The sequence below is a fragment of the Bos indicus genome, chromosome 15 (assembly GCF_029378745.1).
Source record: "Bos indicus isolate NIAB-ARS_2022 breed Sahiwal x Tharparkar chromosome 15, NIAB-ARS_B.indTharparkar_mat_pri_1.0, whole genome shotgun sequence".
Taxonomy (NCBI): Eukaryota; Metazoa; Chordata; class Mammalia; order Artiodactyla; family Bovidae; genus Bos; species Bos indicus.
Genome location: NC_091774.1, coordinates 54,784,555 through 54,808,001, shown reverse-complemented (window position 1 = coordinate 54,808,001; position 23,447 = coordinate 54,784,555). Strand labels below are relative to the sequence as shown.

The following is a 23,447-nucleotide window of genomic DNA, read 5'->3' as shown; positions in this document are numbered from 1 at the left end:
GGAATCAAATCGGGGTGGATTCTTTACCAGCTGAGCTACCCGGGAAGCATATTTATGTAACACTCTTTTCTGGCCACACTTCACAGTATGTGGGGTCTTAGTTCCCTGACCAAGGATCAGACTCACAAAGTGAAAGTGAGGATTCTTAACCACTGGACTGACAGGGAGGTCCCTGTAATACTATTTTTATGCATTGATTGTTTATATTCTTTATGGTAAATGAAGCTGTTATAGTATACCAAATTCTTATTTTGTTCTTTCTGTTTGTATTCCTAATAACATGGTTCACTTTAATTTCTTTTATCTTCTTATGTTTTTTCAAGTATATTGCCAGAATTGTTCACACTAACCTTGTCTAGTTTCACCTTTGACTTCATTATTTCTACACTAACTTTTTTTGGTTCTAAGCAATACATTAAAAAAATAATATGCACACTTTTTCTATGCTTTCTTTAAAATAATAAAGGCTGTCACTGAATGCTGTGCTGTGCTGTGCTGTGCTTAGTCACTCAGTCATGTCCGACTCTTTGCAACCCTGTGGACTGTAGCTCAACATGCCCCTCTGGTCGTGGGGATTCTCCAAGCAAGAATACTGGAGTGGGTTGCCATACCCTCCTCCAGGGGATCTTCCCAACTGGGGAATCGAACCCAGGTCTCCCACGTTGCAGGGAGATGCTTTACTGTCTGAGACACCAGAGAAGCCCGTTACTGAATACTAGTTCCACAATATTTAGAAATTAAACAGCACACTCCTAAATAACCAATGGGTCAAAAAAAGATATCACAATGGGAATCAGAAAATATTTTGAAATGAATGAAAATGAAAACATAATATATCAAAACTTATGAGATGCAGCTAAAACAGTGCTTGTGCTGTGCTGTGCTTAGTCGCTCAGTAGTGCCAGGCTCTTTGCAACCCCATGGACTGTAGCCCGCCTGGCTGCTCTGTCCATGGGGATTCTCCAGGCAAGAATACTGGAGTGGGTTGCCACGCCCTCCCCCAGGGGAATCTTACCAATCCAGGGGTCAAACCCAGGTCTCCCATGTTGCAGGCAGATTATTTACTGTCTGAGCCACCAGGAAATCTCAAGAATACTGGAGTGGGTAGCCTATCCCTTCTGCAGGGAATTGTCCCAACTCAGGAATAGAACTGGGTTCTCCTGCATTGCAGGTGGATTCTTTACCAGCTGAGCTACCAGGGAAGCCCAGAACAATGCTTAGAGGGAAATTTATAGCTGTAAATACTTATTTTAATATTTATATTAAAAAAGGGGAATCTCAAAATTAATAACCTAATTTTTAACTTTAAGATATTAGAAAAGGAAAGCAAACTAAATTCAAAGCAAGCAGTAGGCATGAAATAATGATAAAGATTAGACTGAAAATAAATGAAAAGAGAACAGAAAAGCTGCAGAGAAGATAAACAAAACCAACACTGATTCTTTAAATGTATCAACAAACTTGACAGAACTTTATCTGGACTGACCATGAAAAAAGAAAGAAGAGCTAATTACTAAAATAAAAATGAAAAGAAAGACATTAATACCATCTACAGAGACATAAATAAGAAATGTTAAAAGAGATCACCATACAACATCTGAAACGAAAAGCTGAGTTCATCACTAGCTTAAGCACAGGAAAGCTATAGTTTCTGGCATGGTTTATTTTTGAGCAACACAGGAAGCTGATCTTAAATAGAGTTGTGGAAAATGTGGAGTTTAGGGGTTGGTGGACTTTCAGGAGTATGAGTATCTAGGGATCGGTTTGCCTTTAGCTGTGGAAGTGTGGTTACCGGAGTGAAGTAGTTGCTGGGTGACTGATTGATTGGCTGGCTTTCAGCAATATGTGTACTGATGCAGAACTGTCATTGAGTGACGAAAACAGGTTTAAAAAAGTTCTGATGACTATTTGTCACCATAGTTATAGAAGAATCAGTAATTTCCTAGAAGTTTGAGAACATTTTTATTCTCAGAGGTAAAGAGATAAATCATATTTTATTCCATAATGTGATAACAGTAAGTCTTAGAATAATGGCTTTTTGCATGGAAATCTCAGCCAACTGTTTAGCTCTTCTATTTAGGTTCATTTTCTTTAGTAAAACAAAATAAAGTTAGAAACCTAAAAGGAATCTAAATCTTGGTTTGTGCTTGTTTTCTCTGACTTAACTGTTGTGATCCATGTAGGTTCCTCTGGCCCAAGTTTCCAAGTCTTTCAATTAATTTCATCCATAACATCCCAGAAAGCCTTTAGTCATCCTCATGCTGCCAAAAGCTGGCTCTGGTTGCTTATTAAGGAGTTAGGTAGTGTCTGAGAAACAGAAAACCGAACAAAAGAGTCCACCTAACAATCTGGTTATTCTATAAAATTTTTTGCCTTTTACCTAAGAATGGTTAGATTATTTCCCCCAGAAACACTTTCAGCATTTACCTTTACCATCTGGTTGTTTATTAAGGAGTTAGGAGTTTATTACCATCTGGTTGTTTATTACCTTTACCATCTGGTTGTTTATACCTTTACCATCTGGTTGTTTATACCTTTACCAGATGTTATTACCTTTATATGTTTATACCTTTATATGTTTATACCTTTATATGTTTATATGTTTATACCTTTATATGTTTATATATATGTTTATATATATAAAGGTATATGGTTATATGTTTATACCTTTATATGTTTATACCTTTATATGTTTATACCTTATAAACATATACCTTATATGTTATACCTTATACCTTATAAACATATACCTTATATGTTTATACCTTTATATGTTTATACCTTTATATGTTTATACCTTTATATGTTTATACCTTTATATGTTTATATGTTTATACCTTTATATGTTTATACCTTTATATGTTTATACCTTTACCAGATGTTATTACCATCTGGTTGTTTATACCTTTACCATCTGGTTGTTTATTAAGGAGTTAGGAGTTTATTACCATCTGGCTGTTTATTAAGGAGTTAGGTAGTGTCTGAGAAACAGAAAACCGAACAAAAGAGTCCACCTAACAATCTGGTTATTCTATAAAATTTTTTGCCTTTTACCTAAGAATGGTTAGATTATCTCCCCCAGAAACACTTTCAGCATTTATCTTTACCATCCAGAAGCAGTGATGCACATGTATAAATTTATCCCCAACTCAAATTTCTCTCTTCGATCAAAAAGAGTAGATCTGGAGAGGAAGAGACGACATATATAGTTCTCGTTTATTATTCAAAGAAACTTCCAAAACCATCTCCAGCTCCATCATGAAGTTCATTAGATCAGGAGGGGATGCGGTACCAGGTTTTGGTTTCCATGAAGATTTGTACTCAGCTGCCAAGGCTTAGTAACCTTGCATCCTGCAGTTATAAATCTATAGTGAGTAGATATTAACTATGGAAGTCTCTTCTCAGTGTTCTTAGACTCTGTGGGTTTGAAGCTGGGATCATCCCTGTCCATGCACACATGCAGATTTTAAAATCTATAAAATAAAATCTATTCATACAGTAGAAACTAATACAAAGTGCAAACATCTGTACTCCATAAAAATGAATTTTAAGAAATAAAATAAAACAAAACCTACTTACTGCTTACTCCAGAATTCCTATTTCTAAGAGTCTATCTCAGAGATATATTTGGGCATATGTGTGCCTCAAATGTATGTTACAGAATGGGAGAAAAGAACTGCAAATGAAACCACCAACAAAAGATTAATCTCCAAAGTATACAAGCAGCTAATGGAGCTCAACACCAGAAAAACAAGCAACCCAATCAAAAAATGGGTGAAGACCTAAACAGACATTTCTCTAAGGAGGACATACAGATAGCCAATAAACACATGAGAAAGTGCTCAACATTGCTCATTAATAGAGAAACACAGATCAAAATTACAATAAGGTAAAACTAAGATCATGGCATCCAGTTCCATCACTTCATGGCAAATAGATGGGGAAACAGTGGAAACAGTGGCTGACTTTATTTTTTGGGCTCCCAAATCACTGCAGGTGGTGACTGCAGCCATGAAATTAAAAGACACTTACTCCTTGGAAGGAAAGTTATGACCAACCTAGATAACATATTAAGAAGCAGAGACATTACTTTGCTAACAAAGGTTCGTCTAGTCAAGGCTAGGGTTTTTCCAGTAGTCATGTATGGATGTGAGAGTTGGACTATAAAGAAAGCTGAACACCAAAGAATTGATGCTTTTGAACTGTGAGAGTCCCTTGGACTGCAAGGAGATCCAACCAGTCCATCCTAAAGGAGATCAGTCCTGGGTGTTCATTGGAAGGACTGATGTTGAAGCTGAAACTCCAATACTTCAGCCACCTGATGCAAAGATCTGACTCATTTGAAAAGATTGAGGCAGGAGGAGAAGGGGATGACAGAGGATGAGATGGTTGGATGGCATCACTGACTCGATGGACATGGGTTTGTGTGGACTCCGGGAGTTGATGATGGACAGGGAGGCCTGGCGTGCTGCAGTCCATGGGATCACAAAGAGTCAGACCTACTGAGTGACTGAACTGAACTGAACTGAACCGATCACCTCACACCAGTCAGAATGATCATCAACAAAAAAAATCTACAAACAATAAATCTGGAGAGGATGTGTAGAGAAGGGTAATTTCTTTCACTGCATGTAGGAATGTAAAGTGATACAGCTACTACAGAGAACAGTATGGAGATTACTTTAAAAATTATGAATCAATCTATCAGATGAACCAGCAATTCCACTATTGGCCATATACCCTGAGAAAAATCATAATTCAAAAAGACACATGTACCCCAATGTTCATTGCAGTATTATTTACAATAGTCAAGACATGGAAGCAACCTAGATGTTCATCAACAGATGAATGGATAAAGAATATGTGGTACGTTTTTACAATGAAATATTACTCAGCCATAAAAAGGAACAAATCTGAGCCAGTTGTAGTGAGGTGGATGAACCTAGACCCTGTTATACAGAGTGAAGTAAGCCAGAAAGAGAAATACAAATATCCTATGCATATATATGAAATCTAGAAAAATTGTACTGATGAACCTATTTTCAGGGAAAGAATAGAGATGCAGTCATAGAGAACGGATTTGTGAACAAGGGGAAGGAGAGGGTGGGCCAAAGTGAGAGAGTGACGGTGAAACATATGCATTACCGTATGTGAAACGGTTAGTGGGAAGCTGCTCTATAACACAGACAGCTCAGTCTGGTGCTCTGTGACAACCCAGAGGAGTGGGATGGGGTGGGGGGTGGGAGGGAGGTTCAAGAGGGAGAGGACATATGTATACTTATGGCTGACTACCATTGTCGTATGACAGAAACCAATACACCATTGTAAAGCAATTAGCAAAAAAAAAAAAAGAAAAGTAAAGCCATTAGCCTCCAATTAAAAGTAAATTTTTTAAAAAGTATGTTAATTACAACATTCATAATATCAATAATTGGATATAGCTCAAATAACCTCTAGCAGGATGATTATTAGATAAAGTATATAATATCCATACCATCAAATACCAAATATCAGATAAAAGAATGAAGTAGATCAGACATAGAAAGATTCCAAGACTTATTAAGTTAGAATATAAGTGACACAATAAGTACAAAATGATTCCATTTATGTTAAAAGCAAAACATAGCTATGCACACACAAATGTTTAGAAAAGGTCTGAAAGGAACACACCAGATCGGTCATAGTGATGACTTGTGAGGAGGGAAGGGAAACTGTGCAGAAGGGCTGATGTGAAGAAAATTTCCATTTTTTATTCAATAAAGCTCTGAATTGATGAAAATACTTAACAATGGGATCTATTTGTTACTTGTGAAATTTAAAAAAACTGTTTTGTTTTTTTTTTAACATTTTATACACATGAGTGAAAGAATAACGGAAAGACAGCTGTGGAGCCAAAGGAGAGAATCAGAAAGCCTGAGGCAGGAACAGGCTGTGGCACTGCCTGGGGGTGGGGGCACAGACCCCCACCTCACATATAGCAGCACTGATTATATTCTAATCATAGGACAGGGTTGCCTAGTTAAGTTCATTAAAATAATAGTTCTGGAGACTTCCCTAGTGGTCCAGTGGTTAAGAATCTACTTTGCAGTGCAGGGCACTCAAGTTCAATCTCTGGCCCGGAAAATAAAATCCCACATGCCATGGGGCAATTAAGCCTACAAGCCACAAGAGAAGGTCCTGCAGGAGGCAAGTAAGGCCCAACACAGCCAAATAAATAAAGCTTGACTATTAGCAAAATATTCACCTTCCGTTCATCAAGCAAAGTGTTTAAAGTCAATGTTGCAGTCTATTTGTTTAATCAGAAAAAAAAATAATAGCTCTCACTTAACTGAATGTTTATCATGTGATAGACACTGGGCTAAGCATGAAATCTTCCCGGTAGCCACTTACACTCTTACAAGATAAGGGAAGGAAGGCTCAGTGAGGTTAAGGTGACATCATTGGAAAGAACTCAGGTCTCAGCCACGAGATGATGCACTGCTGAACCAGATTTGGGGTCCAAATCCCAGCTCTGCCACCAGCAACCCATGTGACCTAGGTCAAGTCACTCTACTTCTCCAGATCTCAGTTTCCTCAAATGCCATATAGTAGGAATAATCCTACTGGCTATTGTGAGACCAGCTAGGAAAACAGGAATCAAACTGCTTTGTTAGTGATAAAGTTCTGGGACCCATGACGATGGTTAATGACACTGTTTTCATTTTCTGCAAAGCCAAGGGCCAAGTCCCCCACTCCACCCTAGGAAGTGTTCCCAGTGGGCGGATGTGGGGTCCCATAGGAGAGCCAACTTGAAGGAGAGCACCCCCATAGGGCCTGGCTTTGGGCTTTAATGGGCCGGGCTCGGCTCCAACCTGGCCCTTTCCCCAGGGCCAAGTGTGATGATTCCACAGAAGACACCAAGGTGGATCAGGCACAGAAGGTGAGCTGGGCTGGGGAGGGAGTGTTCAGAAGGGAGAAAAGTCTGGGGTGGATGGGCAGGCAAGCTCAGGGAGGCCAGAAGTCCAGGCATACACATGTGCTGTGCTAGCATCCAGATCCCCATGTGCACACACAGTCTGACTATGTGACCCCAGGTCAGCCACCTTGGCAGGACAGACAGGGATGTGCAGTCATAATCAAGAGGCCAATGATCTTGTAAGAGATTCTCACAAGGAAGCAAGGCTGAGGATGGTAAAAGAAATGGGAATATTCAACAAGGTGTCCGTCAACACTGAGTCACAGAGGAGAGAACTGCAGTTCGAGAGGGAAAGTGAAAGAGGCAGAGAGAGAATGGAAACCCAGGTCTTTCTAATTCCAGGTAATAAACCCAAACTCTATAATTCACATCTATTCTCCTTTTCTGTGGGAATAGCATGGGGTAGGGGAATATGAGAGAAGGGCATGGATTTGGGAGTCGTAGAGCTGTACAATGACACAATGACTATAAAGAATGAAGCATGCACCAGGAGCTTAATAAATGGGAGAACCTTACTCTCTTTTCTAGAGTCTTAGGCCAGGAGGCATTCAGCTCAGACCCTTTGCAGGGCCAAATCCAGAGGGGACACTAAAAAGTGTATATTGAGTTGAAGGAGATTATCTCTCCCAAGGTGTTCATTTTGCAGATGGGAAGACTGAGGCCTCGAGGCCCAAAGTCACAGCAAGCAAGGGGCCAGGACTCTGGGCTGCCAGGCAGGGCTCAGTCTTTTGCCAGCAGGTTGGCTCCAGAACATCCTCTGCTCTCACCCCTCACCAGCCTTGAACAAATATCTGTTCTTCTTCAACCCTCAGTTTCTCCTTTGTTGAAGGGGCATAACCACTCCCTGGCAAGATTTCATGATGGGAGGAGAAATGCATGGTGTGAGGTTGGACATTCAGTGACTGGTTCTTCTGTTCTCTGTCCCCTCCAGCACTATAACTGGCTCATAGAAAATCTTGGCCAAAGAAATGGTCTTCTAACAATGTTTAGTGTTCTTAAGTCCTGAAAACACCCCCTGAAATATGTATTCAAAATAAAATTATTTAACCTAAACCACGAAATAAATGTAAAGGAGTCCAAAAATTTTCCGATTTTTGCTGTGTTTTTACATCAAATGATGCTTTTTTAAAATATCGAACACTAACATTTTTCCATGTTATTATCTAGCTAGCACCCTAAACACATGTTTTGTTGGTTTGTTGCATAGGCCGACTCTGCCAAGCAGAAGTTTAGGGAAGGAAAGTGTGTCAGCGCCTTTAGGATGAGCAAATAAACATCAACTTATTGGTCTGTCTTGTGGCCCCAAGTAGATGAGGCAGCCTGGGCTCATTGCTTAGCTATCCTGGACTCAAAGTGATAATCCAGCCCTGTTGATGGTGTAATTCTGGTTCTGTCATTCACTTACTGTGTGACCATGGGCAAATGACAGCCTGCTTCTGAGCCCCCCACCTTTTGTGTTCCCTGCTATATAAGCAAAGGGTTAGACTAAGACTATTTATTGCTAATGATCCTTTCGTTCTAATTTTATGAGTGAGTAGCAAAACAAAGCCAGTTGGGAAACTGCATTCTGGCCCCTGCCTCTGGAACCCCAAGTTCCTCAGAAGGGTGCTGGTGCTTCATTAAATAGAAAATCAGGCCTAGTTACAACCCTGGGCTTCCAGTCTGATGGAGCCACAAACACATAAACAGAGAAGAGACAATCCAGCGTGATCATAGCAATGACCGAAAAAATCACGTGAACAGTGAAAACCAGGAAAGAGACCTCCAAGCCAGCTGAGATCAACAAAGACCTCTTGGAGGAGGGAACACTGAAGCTTAGTGTGGAAAAAGAATGAAGCAAGAGCAAGGAGTTGCCATTTGATGACAGTCAGGAGAAATAAGGCTATAAGAAGATAAGCTTTAAATGGAGGCTAAGGGATCATCTCATGAAAAATCCTTAATGAATACTGGATGGGAGCTTAGACACTGGGTTTAAGACCCATCTCTACTATGAATTGTCAGTTGACCTTAAGAAAACAGTTTCCAGACTTCAGACTCACTATCTGTCTCCCCCACTTGATAGAAATGAGCCAGAGGAGGGAGAAAGAGTTGGACTTGATGGCTCTGGATTTTTGCCCCTAAAACCCCAAATCAGTTTAACTCAGTGACATTCAATCCAAAATTGACTTCTCTGAGCTCTTACAACATGCAAGAAAATAAAGGTGATTCTCATCAACTTGGGTGTGAGAGAAACCTGGTGATTGGCTTTAGGAGACTGGGTCTGGTCAGCTGAGGGTTCACTCTTTTAAGTCAAGGTGCAGGAGTTTTGCTTTTCTGCTTGGATAATGGGGGCCAACCTCTAGAACACTTTTTTTTTTCTTTCAAGGAAGACTTCACAACAGAGTGGCTTATTTCAGGTGTCTTTTACAAAGACATTTTACCAGCCTTCACCCACTTACAGGGAATCATGCCGCCCTCCACACTTAAGAACAATTTGGAATTTAGGGTTGTTGTTGACAGTATCATCTTAGAAAAGGAGATGGAAAGAGACAATTGTTGCCCAGTCTCTCTCCACATGAAAATTTAAGTTCTAGATTCTCCAGAAGACATAACATAGAATAAATAGACTTAGTCTGGCAGTCAGAGGTCTGGGTTCTGGTCCTAGCTCTGCTGTGTAATCTTGGGCAAGCTCTTGCCCCTTCTGTCTACAAAGAAAAAAAAAACCTGGCTGACCATGTCTAGATTTGGCATTTTTATAATTCAATGGCATGAGAGAGATTTTATTAGAAGCAACATCAGGGATGGAGTCATCTCAGAGTCATATTCCCAGAGAAGAAAAGAGCTGGTGATTGTAGGTTCACTTTGGAGGACCCCTCCTACCTGGAAATCCAACTCATTGAATCCTTCTTGTACCCATGTTTCTCCAAATTACTGAAAAATATGATTTGTGTAATTCACTCAGGTTTGCCTAATTGCTGCAGTAAAAGTGTTGGGCTAGCGTGATCTATTATATTCTACACAGAAATGGAAGTACTGACATCTAGCTTAGAAGGAGTCAGGAGGAACTACTATTCAAGGCTTACAAGAGAAGAATAAGCTTGATAACTATGTGAGCAATAGCATGTTGCAAAGAACTTTGGAGAAAGCAGTCCTTCCAAAGCAACATGGTGGAACTTTGACTGCAAAAGAAGAGGCATGAGTTCAAGGACTTGATTTAAGAGACCTGACATCCCAAACTAGATACATAAAATCTAAGATGAAGACTAGCAGAAATCTTTCCAGAGAGTTTTTCACAATCATAATTCAACAATCAACTGTTTACATCTGATTATCCTAGTAAAATGTAAAGTCTAAGAAAATAGGGACTTTGCCTGCTTTCTCCATTTTCATCACTGTGTCAGCTGAACATAGCAAGTCTTTCATTTGGTAGGTTATTAGTTAATTAATAATTAGTTTGACAAAAGAAAGGAGGTAGAAGTTTTGGGTTCATACGGTAGGAGTTAATACCGCAACCTACTAATAAGTCTTCAAGAGCTGGTTGTAATATTACCTTTATATTTTGACTAGAGTGTAAATATTGTAGATTTCTCATTCCAGAATCCTTTGATTCTATTGTTTCCAGATATTTCAGTGTCCAGATGTTCCAGCTGCCCATCTCCCAGAAATCCAGCTCTGGCTTACTATGGAGGCCACAACCTGTAATGGATCAGTGGGTGGCTCACCAGTCTTCTACCTGGTGGGCATCCCCTCTCTGCCAGAGTCCCTCTTCCTCCCTGTGTTTTTAATTTTTCTCCTTTTCTACCTTCTCATCCTCATGGGTAATGCCCTGATCCTGGTGGCTGTGGTGGCAGAGTCCAGCCTCCACAAGCCCATGTACTTCTTCCTGATCAACCTCTCAGCCCTGGACATCCTCTTCACCACAACCACTGTCCCCAAGATGCTGTCCCTTTTCCTGTTTGGGGACCATTTTCTCAGCTTTACTTCCTGCTTATTGCAGATGTACCTCTTCCAAAGCTTTACATGCTCTGAAGCCTTCATCCTGGTGGCCATGGCCTATGACCGCTATGTGGCTATCTGCCGCCCACTGCACTACACTGCGCTCATGACCCCACAGACCAATGCTGCCCTGGCAGCCAGTGCCTGGCTCACCGCCCTCCTTCTGCCCATCCCAGCAGTAGTGAAGACCTCCCAGATGGCATATGACAACATTGCTAGAATCTACCACTGCTTTTGTGATCATTTGGCTCTAGTTCAAGCCTCCTGCTCTGACACAACCCCCCAGACCCTCATGGGCTTCTGCATCGCCATGGTGGTGTCCTTCCTGCCCCTTCTCCTGGTGCTTCTCTCCTATGCCCACATCCTGGCCTCAGTGCTTCGCATCGGCTCCCGAGAAGGACGCTCCAAAGCCTTCTCCACCTGCAGCTCCCACCTCCTGGTGGTTGGCACCTACTACTCATCCATTGCCATAGCCTATGTGGCCTACAGGGCTGACCTGCCCCTCGACTTCCACATTATGGGCAATGTAGCATATGCTATTCTCACACCAATCCTCAATCCCCTCATTTACACTCTAAGAAACAAGGATGTCAAGGCAGCCATTACCAAAGTCACACATCTTAAGACTCGGGCTGGAATAGGAGCCCTTGACCTGTAGATGCAGCTAATTCTGCTCTCTGGGGAAGGAAACGGCACCCCACTCCAGTACTTTTGCCCGGAGAATCCCACGGATGGAGGACCCTGGTAGGCTACAGTCCATGGGGTCGCAAAGAGTCGGACACAACTGAGTGACTTTTTCAATTCTGCTCTCAGGATACCAAATAACAGTGCCCAGCACAGATTGTTGTTGTTGTTGTTTAATTGCTAAGTCATGTCCGACTCTGCAACACTATGGACTGTAGCCTGCCAGGCTCCTCTGTCCATGGGGTTTCTCAGGCAAGAATAGTGGAGTGAGTTGCCATTTCCCCCTCCGAGGGATCTTCCCAACCCAGGGATCGAATCTGCGTCTCCTGCATTGGCAGGCGAATTCTTTACTTCTAAGCCACCAGGGAAGACCTCAGCACAGATTAGGAACTCAATAAATATTTTTGAGTAAATAAATCAGTAAATATAGAATGGTAAAAGAAAATTCTGTTGAGCAGTCAACTTCAACAGTGGTTGCCATATTTTGGTCCAAGGCTTTCCCCCTAGTGCAATGGAATAATGTTCATCTTTATATGATATCTTGCACTGTATAAGAATTTCACTTCTTCATAAGAAGCTTTTTCTTTTTTAAAAAAAACCTGCATGGCAAAAAAATCTTTAAAAGCAAAGGCAAAAAACAAAAGACTTACATCACAGGGAAAGGGCAAATATCCAAAATAGATAAAGAGTTCTGGAGAAGGAATTGGCAATCCACTCCAGTATTCTTGCCTGGAGAATCCCATGGACAGAGGAGCCTGGTGAGCTACAGTCCGTGGCGGGGTCACAAACAGTTGGACACGACTGAGTGATAACATATTTATATACTTCCTGAATTTTTAGAAGAAAAATCTAACATACAAATATAAAAATGGGCAAAATATATGAAAAGATAGGTTACCAGAAAAATGCAGTGGTCTTTAAACAATGACAGAATGTGGTCCACTGGAGAAGGGAATGGCAAACCACTTCAGTATTCTTGCCTTGAGAACCCCATGAATAGTATGAAAAGGCAAAATGATAGGATACTGAAAGAGAAACTCCCCAGGTCAGTAAGTGCCCAATATGCTCCTGGAGATCAGTGGATAAATAACTCCAGAAAGAATGAAGGGATGGAGCCAAAGCAAAAACAATACCCAGCTGTAGATGTGACTGGTGATAGAAGCAAGGTCTGATGCTGTAAAGAGCAATAGTGCATAGGAACCTGGAATGTCGGGTCCATGAATCAAGGCAAATTGGAAGTGATCAAACAGGAGATGGCAAGAGTGAATGTCGACATTCTAGGAATCAGCGAACTGAAATGGACTGGAATGGGTGAATTTAACTCAGATGACCATTATATCTACTACTGCAGGCAGGAATCCCTCAGAAGAAATGGAGTAGCCATCATGGTCAACAAAAGAGTCCGAAATGCAGTACTTGGATGCAATCTCAAAAACGACAGAATGATCTCTGTTCATTTCCAAGGCAAACCATTCAATATCACAGTAATCCAAGTCTATGCCCCAACCAGTAATGCTGAAGAAGCTGAAGTTGAACGGTTCTATGAAGACCTACAAGACCTTTTAGAACTAACACCCAAAAAAGATGTCCTTTTCATTACCAGATCAGATCAGATCAGTTGCTCAGTCCTGTCCGACTCTTTGCATAAAGGACTGGAATGCAAAAGTAGGAAGTCAAGAAACACCTGGAGTAACAGGCAAATTTGGCCTGGGAATATGGAATGAAGCAGGGCAAAGACTAATAGAGTTTTGCCAAGAAAATGCACTGGTCATAACAAACACCCTCTTCCAACAACACAAGAGAAGACTCTATACATGGACATCACCAGATGGTCAACACCGAAATCAGACTGATTATACTATTTGCAGCCAAAGATGGAGAAGCTCTATACAGTCAGCAAAAACAAGACCAGGAGCTGACTGTGGCTCAGACCGTGAACTCCTTATTGCCAAATTCAGACTTAAACTGAAGAAAGTAGGGAAAACCACTAGACCATTCAGGTATGACCTAAATCAAATCCCTTATGATTATACAGTGGAAGTGAGAAATAGATTTAAGGGACTAGATCTGATAGAGTGCCTGATGAACTATGGAATAAGGTTCGTGACATTGTACGGGAGACAGGGATCAAGACCATCCCCATGGACAAGAAATGCAAAAAAGCAAAATGGCTGTCTGGGGAGGCCTTACAAATAGCTGTGAAAAGCAGAGAAGTGAAAAGCAAAGGAGAAAAGGAAAGATATAAACATCTGAATGCAGAGTTCCAAAGAATAGCAAGAAGAGATAAGAAAGCTTTCCTCAGCGATCAGTGCAAAGAAATAGAGGAAAACAACAGAATGGGAAAGACTAGAGATCTCTTCAAGAAAATTAGAGATAACAAGGGAACATTTCATGCAAAGATGGGCTCAATAAAGGACAGAAATGGTATGGACCTAACAGAAGCAGAAGATATTAAGAAGAGATGGCAAGAATACACAGAAGAACTATACAAAAAAGATCTTCACGACCCAGATAATCACGATGGTGTGATCACTGACCTAGAGCCAGACATCCTGGAATGTGAAGTCAAGTGGGCCTTAGAAAGCATCACTATGAACAAAGCTAGTGGAGGTGATGGAATTCCAGCTGAGCTATTTCAAATCCTGAAAGATGATGCTGTGAAAGTGCTGCACTCAATATGCAAGCAAATCTGGAAAACTCAGCAGTGGCCACAGGACTGGAAAAGGTCGGTTTTCATTCTAATCCCAAAGAAAGGCAATGCCAAAGAATGCTCAAACTACCGCACAATTGCACTCATCTCACACACTAGTTAAGTAACGCTCAAAATTCTCCAAGCCAGGCTTCAGCAATATGTGAACCGTGAACTTCCTGATGTTCAAGCTGGTTTTAGAAAAGGCAGAGGAACCAGAGATCAAATTGCCAACATCTGCTGGATCATGGAAAAAGCAAGAGAGTTCCAGAAAAACATCTATTTCTGCTTTATTGACTATGCCAAAGCCTTTGACTGTGTGGATCACAATAAACTGTGGAAAATTCTTCAAGAGATGGGAATACCAGACCACCTGATCTGCCTTTTGAGAGATTTGTATGCAGATCAGGAAGCAACAGTTAGACTTGGACATGGAACAACAGGCTGCTTTCAAATAGGAAAAGGAGTTCGTCAAGGCTGTATATTGTCACCCTGTTTATTTAACTTATATGCAGAGTACATCATGAGAAACGCTGGACTGGAAGAAACACAAGCTGGAATCAAGATTGCCAGGAGAAATATCAATAACCTCAGATATGCAGATGACACCACCCTTATGGCAGAAAGTGAAGAGGAACTCAAAAGCCTCTTGATGAAAGTGAAAGTGGAGAGTGAAAATGTTGGCTTAAAGCTCAACATTCAGAAAACGAAGATCATGGCATCCGGTCCCATCACTTCATGGGAAATAGATGGGGAAACAGTGGAAACACTGTCAGACTTTATTTTGGGGGGCTCCAAAATCACTGCAGATGGTGACTGCAGCCATGAAATTAAAAGACGCTTACTCCTTGGAAGGAAAGTTGTGACCAACCTAGATAGCATGTTGAAAAGCAGAGACATTACTTTGCTAACAAAGGTTCATCTAGTCAAGGCTATGGTTTTTCCTGTGGTCATGTATGGATGTGAGAGTTGGACTGTGAAGAAAGCTGAGCGCCAAAGAATTGATGCTTTTGAACTGTGGTGTTGGAGAAGACTCTTGAGAGTCCCTTGGACTGCAAGGAGATCCAACCAGTCCATTCTGAGGGAGATCAACCCTGGGTGTTCTTTGGAAGGAATGATGCTAAAGCTGAAACTCCAGTACTTTGGCCACTTCATGCGAAGAGTTGACTCATTGGAAAAGACTCTGATGCTGGGAGGGATTGGGGGCAAGAGGAGAAGGGGATGACAGAGGATGAGATGGCTGGATGGCATCACTGACTCGATGGACGTGAGTCTGAGTGAACTCCGGGAGTTGGTGATGGACAAGGAGGCCTGGCGTGCTGCGATTCATGGGGTCGCAAAGAGTCGGACACGACTGAGCGACTGATCTGATCTGATCTTAAACAATGAAAAAGTATTTAGTCTACTGTATTAAAATACTATATAAAAAGAATACAAATTAAAACTACCATGTGAATTTCCCTAGTGGTCCAGTGGTTAGGAATCTGCCTGCCAGTGCAGGGGACACGGGTTTGAACACTGGTCTGGGAAGATCTCACATACTGCAGGGCAACTAAACCCATGCGCCACAACTACTGAGTCCATGTGCTGCAACTACTGAACCCCTGAGTTCTAGAGTCCATGCTCCGTAACAAGAAAGCCACTGCAATAAGAAATTTCTGCACTGCAACTAGAGAGTATCTCCTCACTGCTCACCACAACTAGAGAAAGCCTGGCACGGCCAAAAATAAATGTAAATAGTAAATAAAAAAATTTAAAACTACACTGAAATGCCATTTTCCACATAATCAGATTAGCAAAACAATATTTTGGCAATATGCATGTAGAAAATCAGAACTCTTGTAAATTACTTGTGAGAATGCAAATTGATAGAGCATTACTGTGATACCCACCAAAAGTATACATGCATTTACCCTTTGACCCAGAAATCTCATTTCTAGGAATCAATCTCAAAGATACATTGGCAATAATTCATTAGGCTACTCATTCATCATTAGGGAACAGGTTGAAAAAAAATTTTTTTAAGTATAATGCATCTATAAAAAGGAAATGATAAAGCTGTATACTGATCTAGGATATGCTAATGGACTTCCCTGGTGGCTCAAATGGTAAAGAATCTGCCTGGAATGCTGGAGACCCTGGGTTGGGAAGATCCCCTGGAGATGGGCATGATAACCCACTGCAGTATTCTTACCTAGCGAATCCCATGGACAGGGGAGCCTGGAGGGCTATGGTCCATAGGGTCACACAGAGTTGGACATGACTGGAGTGACTTTGCACACATGCACACAGAAGGATGAAACCTCTGAATTAATAAAGATGGTTACCTACAAGGAGAGAGAGGGAACAGAGTGGAGGGGACAGGAACAGAAACAAGACAAATGTACAATCTGTCTTTAGATGTATATATAATTTTTATATAATTAAAAGAAATAAAAAAGAAAAAACACAATTCCCTCCTTTTTAAAATAAACAGAAACACTTGACCTTAGATGTCTATCAAATTAATGGCATGATCATTAGGAAAATTACTGTCTAAGAGTCATCAAAACAGTGCTTTGACTATACATCTTAAGAGGGATATAATTTAAAAATAAGAAAAATCATAACAGTTTAAATTACATTGAGAAGTCTTTTAAAAAATATGTTACAGTTTTACTTAAGAGATTAGATTGAAATTAAATCATTCTATAATCATTTAAAATATTTCATTTTGAAATTATTTTATACTTACAAAAAGTTACAAAGATAATATAGAGCTTCTAGTTAACCTTTCATCCAGCTTCCTCTAATTTTAACATCTTATGTAACCATTCTGCATTTATCAAAACTAAGAAACTAACATGAATCTATATAACACATTATCACTCAGAGTCCATAGAGCCCACTCTTAGTATTATATATTATTTTATTTTTTGTATAGACATCCAGTTGTTCCAGCACCATTTTTTAAAGCCTATTCTTCATCATTAAATTGTCTTTGAACTTTTGTCAAATACTGAACTATAGTTGTGTCTATTTCTGGGCTCTCTCTTCTGTTCCATTGGTACATTTATCTGTCCTTTTACCAATACCACATCATCCTGATTACCATAACTTTATACTTAAGTGTTGAAATTGGGTAGTGTGAATCCCCCATCTTTGTTTTTCTCTTTTAGCATTGTTTTGACTACTTTAGTTTCTTTGCTTTTTGATATAAATTTTGGAACTATCTTTCTGGGTTTTGATTGGGATTGTGCTGAATCTGAATCTGTGTATTAAATTTGGGATACTTGACATTTTACCAATATTGAATTTTCCAATTTAACAACATGGATAGCTCTTCATTATCTAGATTTTCTTTGATTTTATTCATCAGTGTTTTGTAGTTTTTAGCCTATGAATTGTGCACATATTTTGTGGAAGAAAGAAAGTGAAATTTGCTCAATTGTGTCCCACTCTTTGCGATCCCATGGACTATACAGTTCATGGAATTCTCTAGGCCAGAATACTGAAGGGGTAGCCGTTCCCTTCTCCAGGGGATCTTCCCTATCTAGGGATCAAACCAGGATCTCTTGCACTGCAGGCAGATTCTTTACCAACTGAGCTATGAGGGAAGCCCCACATATCTTGTTGGGTTATATTTAAGTGCACTTTTTGGTTAGTCTGTTAATATGGTGGGCTTTTCATTGATTGGTTTTGAATGTTGAACAGATTCTTTATTCCTGGAATGAACTCCTCTTGGTTATGATATATCGTCCTCTATAAATATTGCTGCTGCTAAGTCGCTTCAGTCATGTCCAACTCTATTCGATCCCATAGACGGCAGCCCACCAGGCTCCCCTGTCCCTGGGATTCTCCAGGCAAGAACACTGGAGTGGGTTGCCATTTCCTTCTCCAATGCGTGAAAGTGAAAAATGAAAGTGATTTTTTAAAAATATTTTGTTTGGGATTTCTGCATGAGGGATACTGATCTGCAGTTTTCTATTAATGTCTTTGCCTAGTTTGATATTAGGTTAATATTGGCTGGCCTTTTAAAATGAGTTGGAAAGTTCTCTCTCCTCTTCTATAATCTGGAAAACATTATGTAGAATTGGTATTATTTTTTCCTTAAATATTTAGTAGTATTTTCCCATGAAACGACCTGTGTCTGGAATTTCCTTTTAGGAAATTTTTTTCTACAAAATCAATTTCTTTACTAGATATAGAAGTGTGGAGTTTTTGTATTTATTTATTTTTGGCTGAATCTTTGTTGCTTTGCATGGGCTTTCTCTAATTGTGGAGCATGGGTTTCTCGCTGTGCTGGTTTCTCTTGTTGCAGAGCACAGGCTCTAGGCACTCAGGCTTAATTGTTCAAGGCATGTGGAATCTTCCCAGACCAGGGATAGAATCATGTTCCCCGCCTTCTCAGGCGGATTCTTATCCACCGCACCACCAGGGAAGTCCAAGATACAGAAGTTTGAAAATTATCTATTTATTCTTGAATGGGTTTGGTAGTTTGTGCCTCTCGAGGAATTTGTCCATTTCATCCACATCATAGAATTTGTATGTTTGTAGTAGTCTTTCATGATCCTTTTAAAGTCTGTGATGTCTCTTCTTTCATTCTGAATGTTGCTAATTTGTGTCTTCAATTCTTCTTCTTGGTCAGTCTGGCTATAGATGTATCAATTTTATCAACTTTTCAAAGAATCAGATTTTAAACCTAAATGTCCATCATGAAATAGCTAGAGGGAAGCTCAGGGAACTCAGTGCTCTGTGATGACCTAGAGGAGTGGGATGGAGGTGTGGGAGGGAGGCTCAAGAGGGAGGTGATATATGTATAAATATAGCTGATTCACTTTGTGGTAGAGCAGAAACTAATACAACATTGTAAAGCAATTATACTCCAATAAAAAAAAAAACCAGCCTTTAGTTTTATTGATTTTGCTCAGCTGTTTTTCTGTTTTCAGTTGTATTGATTCTTGCTATAATATTTATAATTTTCTTTCTTTTAAGTACTTTGGGTTTAATTTTATATTCTTTTTCTAGTTTCTTAAAGTGAAAGATTAGATTGTTGATATGAGCCTTTTATTCTTTTCCAATATAAGTATTAAACTCTATAAATTTCCCTCTAGCTACTGCTTTCATAATTCCCTACAATTTTGAAATATTGTACTTCTCTTTTTTTTCTTTTCAACTCAGAATGTGTTTTTAATTTCCCTTGAGACTTCTTAAATTCTGGAGCACTTCCTCAGGCCCATCTACTTGAATAGGGCTTGATTCCAACCTCTGCCTCACCAGCATCATGTGGCTGCTAAAATCTTTCTGTGGCTCTGTAACCTCCCAGCTGCTGTCTTCTTCTGGTTTCTCAAAGTCTTTCCTTATACATGCACACCTGAGGAGTTGGTCCCTGACTTGAAGGGAATTTGTACAGATTTTGAAGTTCCTTCCCTGCAGTACTATCCTCCCCAGTATTTTGCCTTTTAATTTCTAGCCCTTTTGGTAATCCAAATTCCAGCTTGCATTGCCTCAGTTTATTAGGACTTTATTTTTCTAATTGAGCTCTATTCTCCAGTCCTGCAAATTGGGAGATGCCCTCAGGTAAAAATCTGGGATCATGTAGAAATTACTTCATGAACTTTCCTATTCTCAAGGATCACAGTCCTCCAAGGTCTCTGAAGCCTTCAAACAATTGTTTTACATATTTTATCCAGCTTTTATGGTTGTTTTTGGCATGAGGTTTAGTTCCAAAGAAGGCAGTCTGTCATAGGCAATACTTAGACGTCCTCTTTGATTTTTGAGTTTTTGCACTATTGGTAGGAGAAACACAGTGCAGAACCTAGGATTTTAGAGTGAACTATATGGTTTGTTTTTTTTTTTTTTTCTGCTGATAACTATTCTCCTTTTGAGAAACAGTTCCTAGCCCTAGTGCAGCTGAAAGCCCGACGAGAAACACTAAAGGAATGTGGGTCCCAAGCTGACCCTTACAAACTGGGTATTAATTTGAACAAACAAAACGTAAAATTGGATATGTACAAAAACATCCCACTGTCAAGTGGGAAGTCAGGTAATAAATATTATATTAGCTCAAGCAGATCTTGAAGGCACATTTGTATGAGTGGGTGGCTCAGACTTCCAAGATGCACCATCTTGCAATATTGAGACCTTCCCATCAGCTCTGACATAGGGCCTCATGGGAAATTCCCTATGATCAACTCTCCCAAGAAGAAAGAAATCAGGCTTGATTCACAAACAGTTCTTCACAATATGCTGAGACTACTCAAACATGGACTGCTGCTACATTACAGCCCATTCAGGAAGGCCCTGAAGGATCAACAGGAAGATAAATCCTGTCAGTGGGCAGAACCTTTGCCATGGCCTCTTATCTTTTACCTGGTAGTTCATCTCACCTGGGAGGTAAAATGGAAAGAGGTTTGGATCTATACAAGTTTATGAGCAATGGCTACATCTTTGCTGGGATATGAAGTAACTTAGAGCAAAGTAACAGGTTTGGTGAAGAGAAGATCTGGAGAGATTTAAGGCAAAAGACTTCTGAGAAAGGCCTCAAACTGTAAAGATATTTTTGGTCCATGTGACAATTTACCAAAGGGAACTCATGGTGAAAAAACTCTCTAAAACCAGAAAAAATAGGTAGAATCAGATACACAAGATGACCCATTCATGAATATCAGTCAGACTCATAATGAGAATGAAGGTTACACCATTGGCATAAAGTTTGAGGCCCCTGAGAGCTGCTAATAATGTCCTCATCATTACCAGTAAAGCCTAGGGACAAATCCTACCTCACTCTTCATGTATACTCTAGGTGATGCCAGGGAGTTTATTCCTGAGGGATGATGGGTCCTCAAGGGAGCACCATCTTGAAGAAAATAAGCCCAGGAGGCCTACCTGAAAGCAGGGAACCGAGGGTTTAATAGGTCATGGCTCAGCCTCTAACAAGTCTTCACATGGAGACACCAGTATGGACCGGCTTAATAGGTAAGCAGAACCAGGGATGGAGCATCCAGAGACAGGCAGAGAAAGCTGGGGCAAGGAGACAGGGGTAGAGAAGCCAGGATGTATGAACTTGGGCCAGGTCAGGGAGACTGGTTGGGTGTGAACAAGAGGCAGCAGCCCAGAATCCAGGTTGGCTGTGCACATGTGGGTTGTGAGACCTTGGGCCACACGTTCTGACAGGTCCAGGCAAAGGAGGACTCTTACATGTGGGATTCAAACCACATCCTTATCAAATCATTTCCTCCCACAGGAAATCAAGGCTGATGGAGCAGTAACCATTGGAAACACGAGGGCACTCTGAGTGCTTACCTGTTCCAGGCTCTTGTGTAGTGTTGTCTAAACGTTCTCTTCGCATTCTCTCCACAAGGACACAACAATCCCAGAAGGTCACAAATGAGGGAAACGAGTTCAGACAGAGAAAAGTGACTTGCCCAAGGTCACACAACTGCAGGTATGAGCTGGGATGGGACTCCAGTCCTTTCTGACTCATAAGTGCATACTCTTGACCACTAAGGCCCACAGGATAGGATGAAGGTAGAGCCCCTGGCTGGTAGCAGGTGCACAGGAGAGGTGGGAGAGCCCTCACTCTCTGGCTTTGGGGTGTGGACCATGTGACATGACTGCCAAACACAGAGTGGACACTCAGGAAAGGGTTCTGAATTCCAATTGGATTGGAAACCCCTTAGAGATCTTCTCCTCTAAACCTCTCACTACACAGATGAGAAAACCAAGACTCAGGGACCCAGAGTCACAGCAAGCAAGTAACAGCTGGTCCAGGAGCCAGGACTCTTGGTTGCAAGGTGGAGTTCTTTAACAGCAGTCTGCCTCCTAACTACCTCTGCTCTCACCCCTCACCAGTTGTGACCTTGAACAAGGGCCTGTCCTTCTCCAATCCTTGGTTTCCCATTTGCTGAGGAGTGTAACCACTCCCTGAAAGAACTGGATGAAAGAGAAAATGATGTCCATCAAGTGCAGCATCAGGTTGGACACTCAGTGACTGGGCTTTCTGTCCTTCCCTGTCCCCACCTGCACTGTAACTCTCGTAGACAGTCCCACCAGGGAGGACCTTCTGGGGTAAATTCTGTGCCCTGGGAAAGAGTACCCATTAGTCCCTAAAGCACAGGATGGCATCACTAAGATGTAGTGTGTAATCTAAAGCAAAATAAGAGCCCTAACCTGTAAAATAAATGTAAGAAAGTTCAACCAAATTTGGATATTCCCTATGATGGGCAAGTTGAATGGTGCTTTGAAAGATAAAATGCAAAGTTCTTTCATAAAGTCCTTTTGGTGTCCCTGTTTGGCTGGTGTCCCAATATGCCTATTGGATGGTCCAGTACGACCTGGCAATAAAAAGCCATGTCCCACCCCTCCACTGAGGTCTCAGCATCCCTCCTTCATCTTCTAAGCAGTGGGACAGAGGCGGAGTGAGAGGGATAGCAAAGCTGATGGCCTTTTAGGGCCCCACTGGCCTCCCCTCTCCACCTTTCTGCCCCTCAGATCCCCTGCTCTGCCTCATCCAGGACTGCAGACACAACTGCCTGTCTGAGAGCAAAAATGTCCATGGCAGTGCAAAGCAGTTTCACTTTTTTTGCTAGGTCCTGGGGTCTGATTTTTGGAACATTATTTTAAAGGAAGATTTGCATTGCCAGATACTAGTTCTTAGTGCTTATCCTATAGCGACTCAAGATAAAAACTTGAATTATAAATTTGTCTGATATAATCAATGAAAAAGTGGAAAGGGAAACAGAAAACCTTGGTCTTAATATGTTCTCCCCTGTAAAGCTGAACTTCTGGATTCCCCAAGAGACATGGGGAGTAGAAGAGAGAGTCCTGTCCCAGGAATCAAAGACCTGAGTTCTGGGGATGACTCTGCCTCCAGTGCCATTGAGGTCCGGGAAAGTTCCCACCCTTTTTGTGCTCAGCCTCTTGCCTTTAGGAGGAAAACTGGTTAGATCTGAAAATTAGAAGTTTTTTCCAGCTTTTACATTGGTGGTTTTATGCATAAGATGTGTTTCGAGAAGAGAGAGAAATTAGAGGTGACTCTAGGAAAAGCGTGGGGCCCTGCTCACAGAATCATCAGGAGCAACATGGACTTGCTTGCAATGGGAACAGAGATTGTTTAGCCCAAGGGACGAGTATTAAGTAGATGGCAAATCAGTATTTCTCTTA

At 41.0% G+C, this 23,447-nt stretch overlaps 1 protein-coding gene and 1 long non-coding RNA gene across 2 annotated transcripts in view; one reads left to right on the top strand and one right to left on the bottom strand.

Moving 5' to 3' along the window:
• Nucleotides 1–3,020: 3,020 nt before the first annotated feature.
• Nucleotides 3,021–23,447, bottom strand: part of LOC139187342 (uncharacterized) — a 33,889-nt gene continuing 13,462 nt past the window's right edge. The window contains exons 2-3 of the long non-coding RNA XR_011570894.1: nucleotides 16,498–16,630; nucleotides 3,021–3,182 (exon numbers count right to left, since the gene is read on the bottom strand). This is a non-coding gene — a long non-coding RNA (uncharacterized lncRNA). The remainder of the gene's footprint in view (nucleotides 3,183–16,497; nucleotides 16,631–23,447) is intronic.
• On the top strand, nucleotides 10,617–11,622 carry LOC109569028 (olfactory receptor 2AT4). The gene has a single exon (XM_019974358.2). The coding sequence runs from the start codon at nucleotides 10,617–10,619 to the stop codon at nucleotides 11,586–11,588; it is 972 nt and encodes a 323-aa protein (XP_019829917.2). The 3' UTR covers nucleotides 11,589–11,622.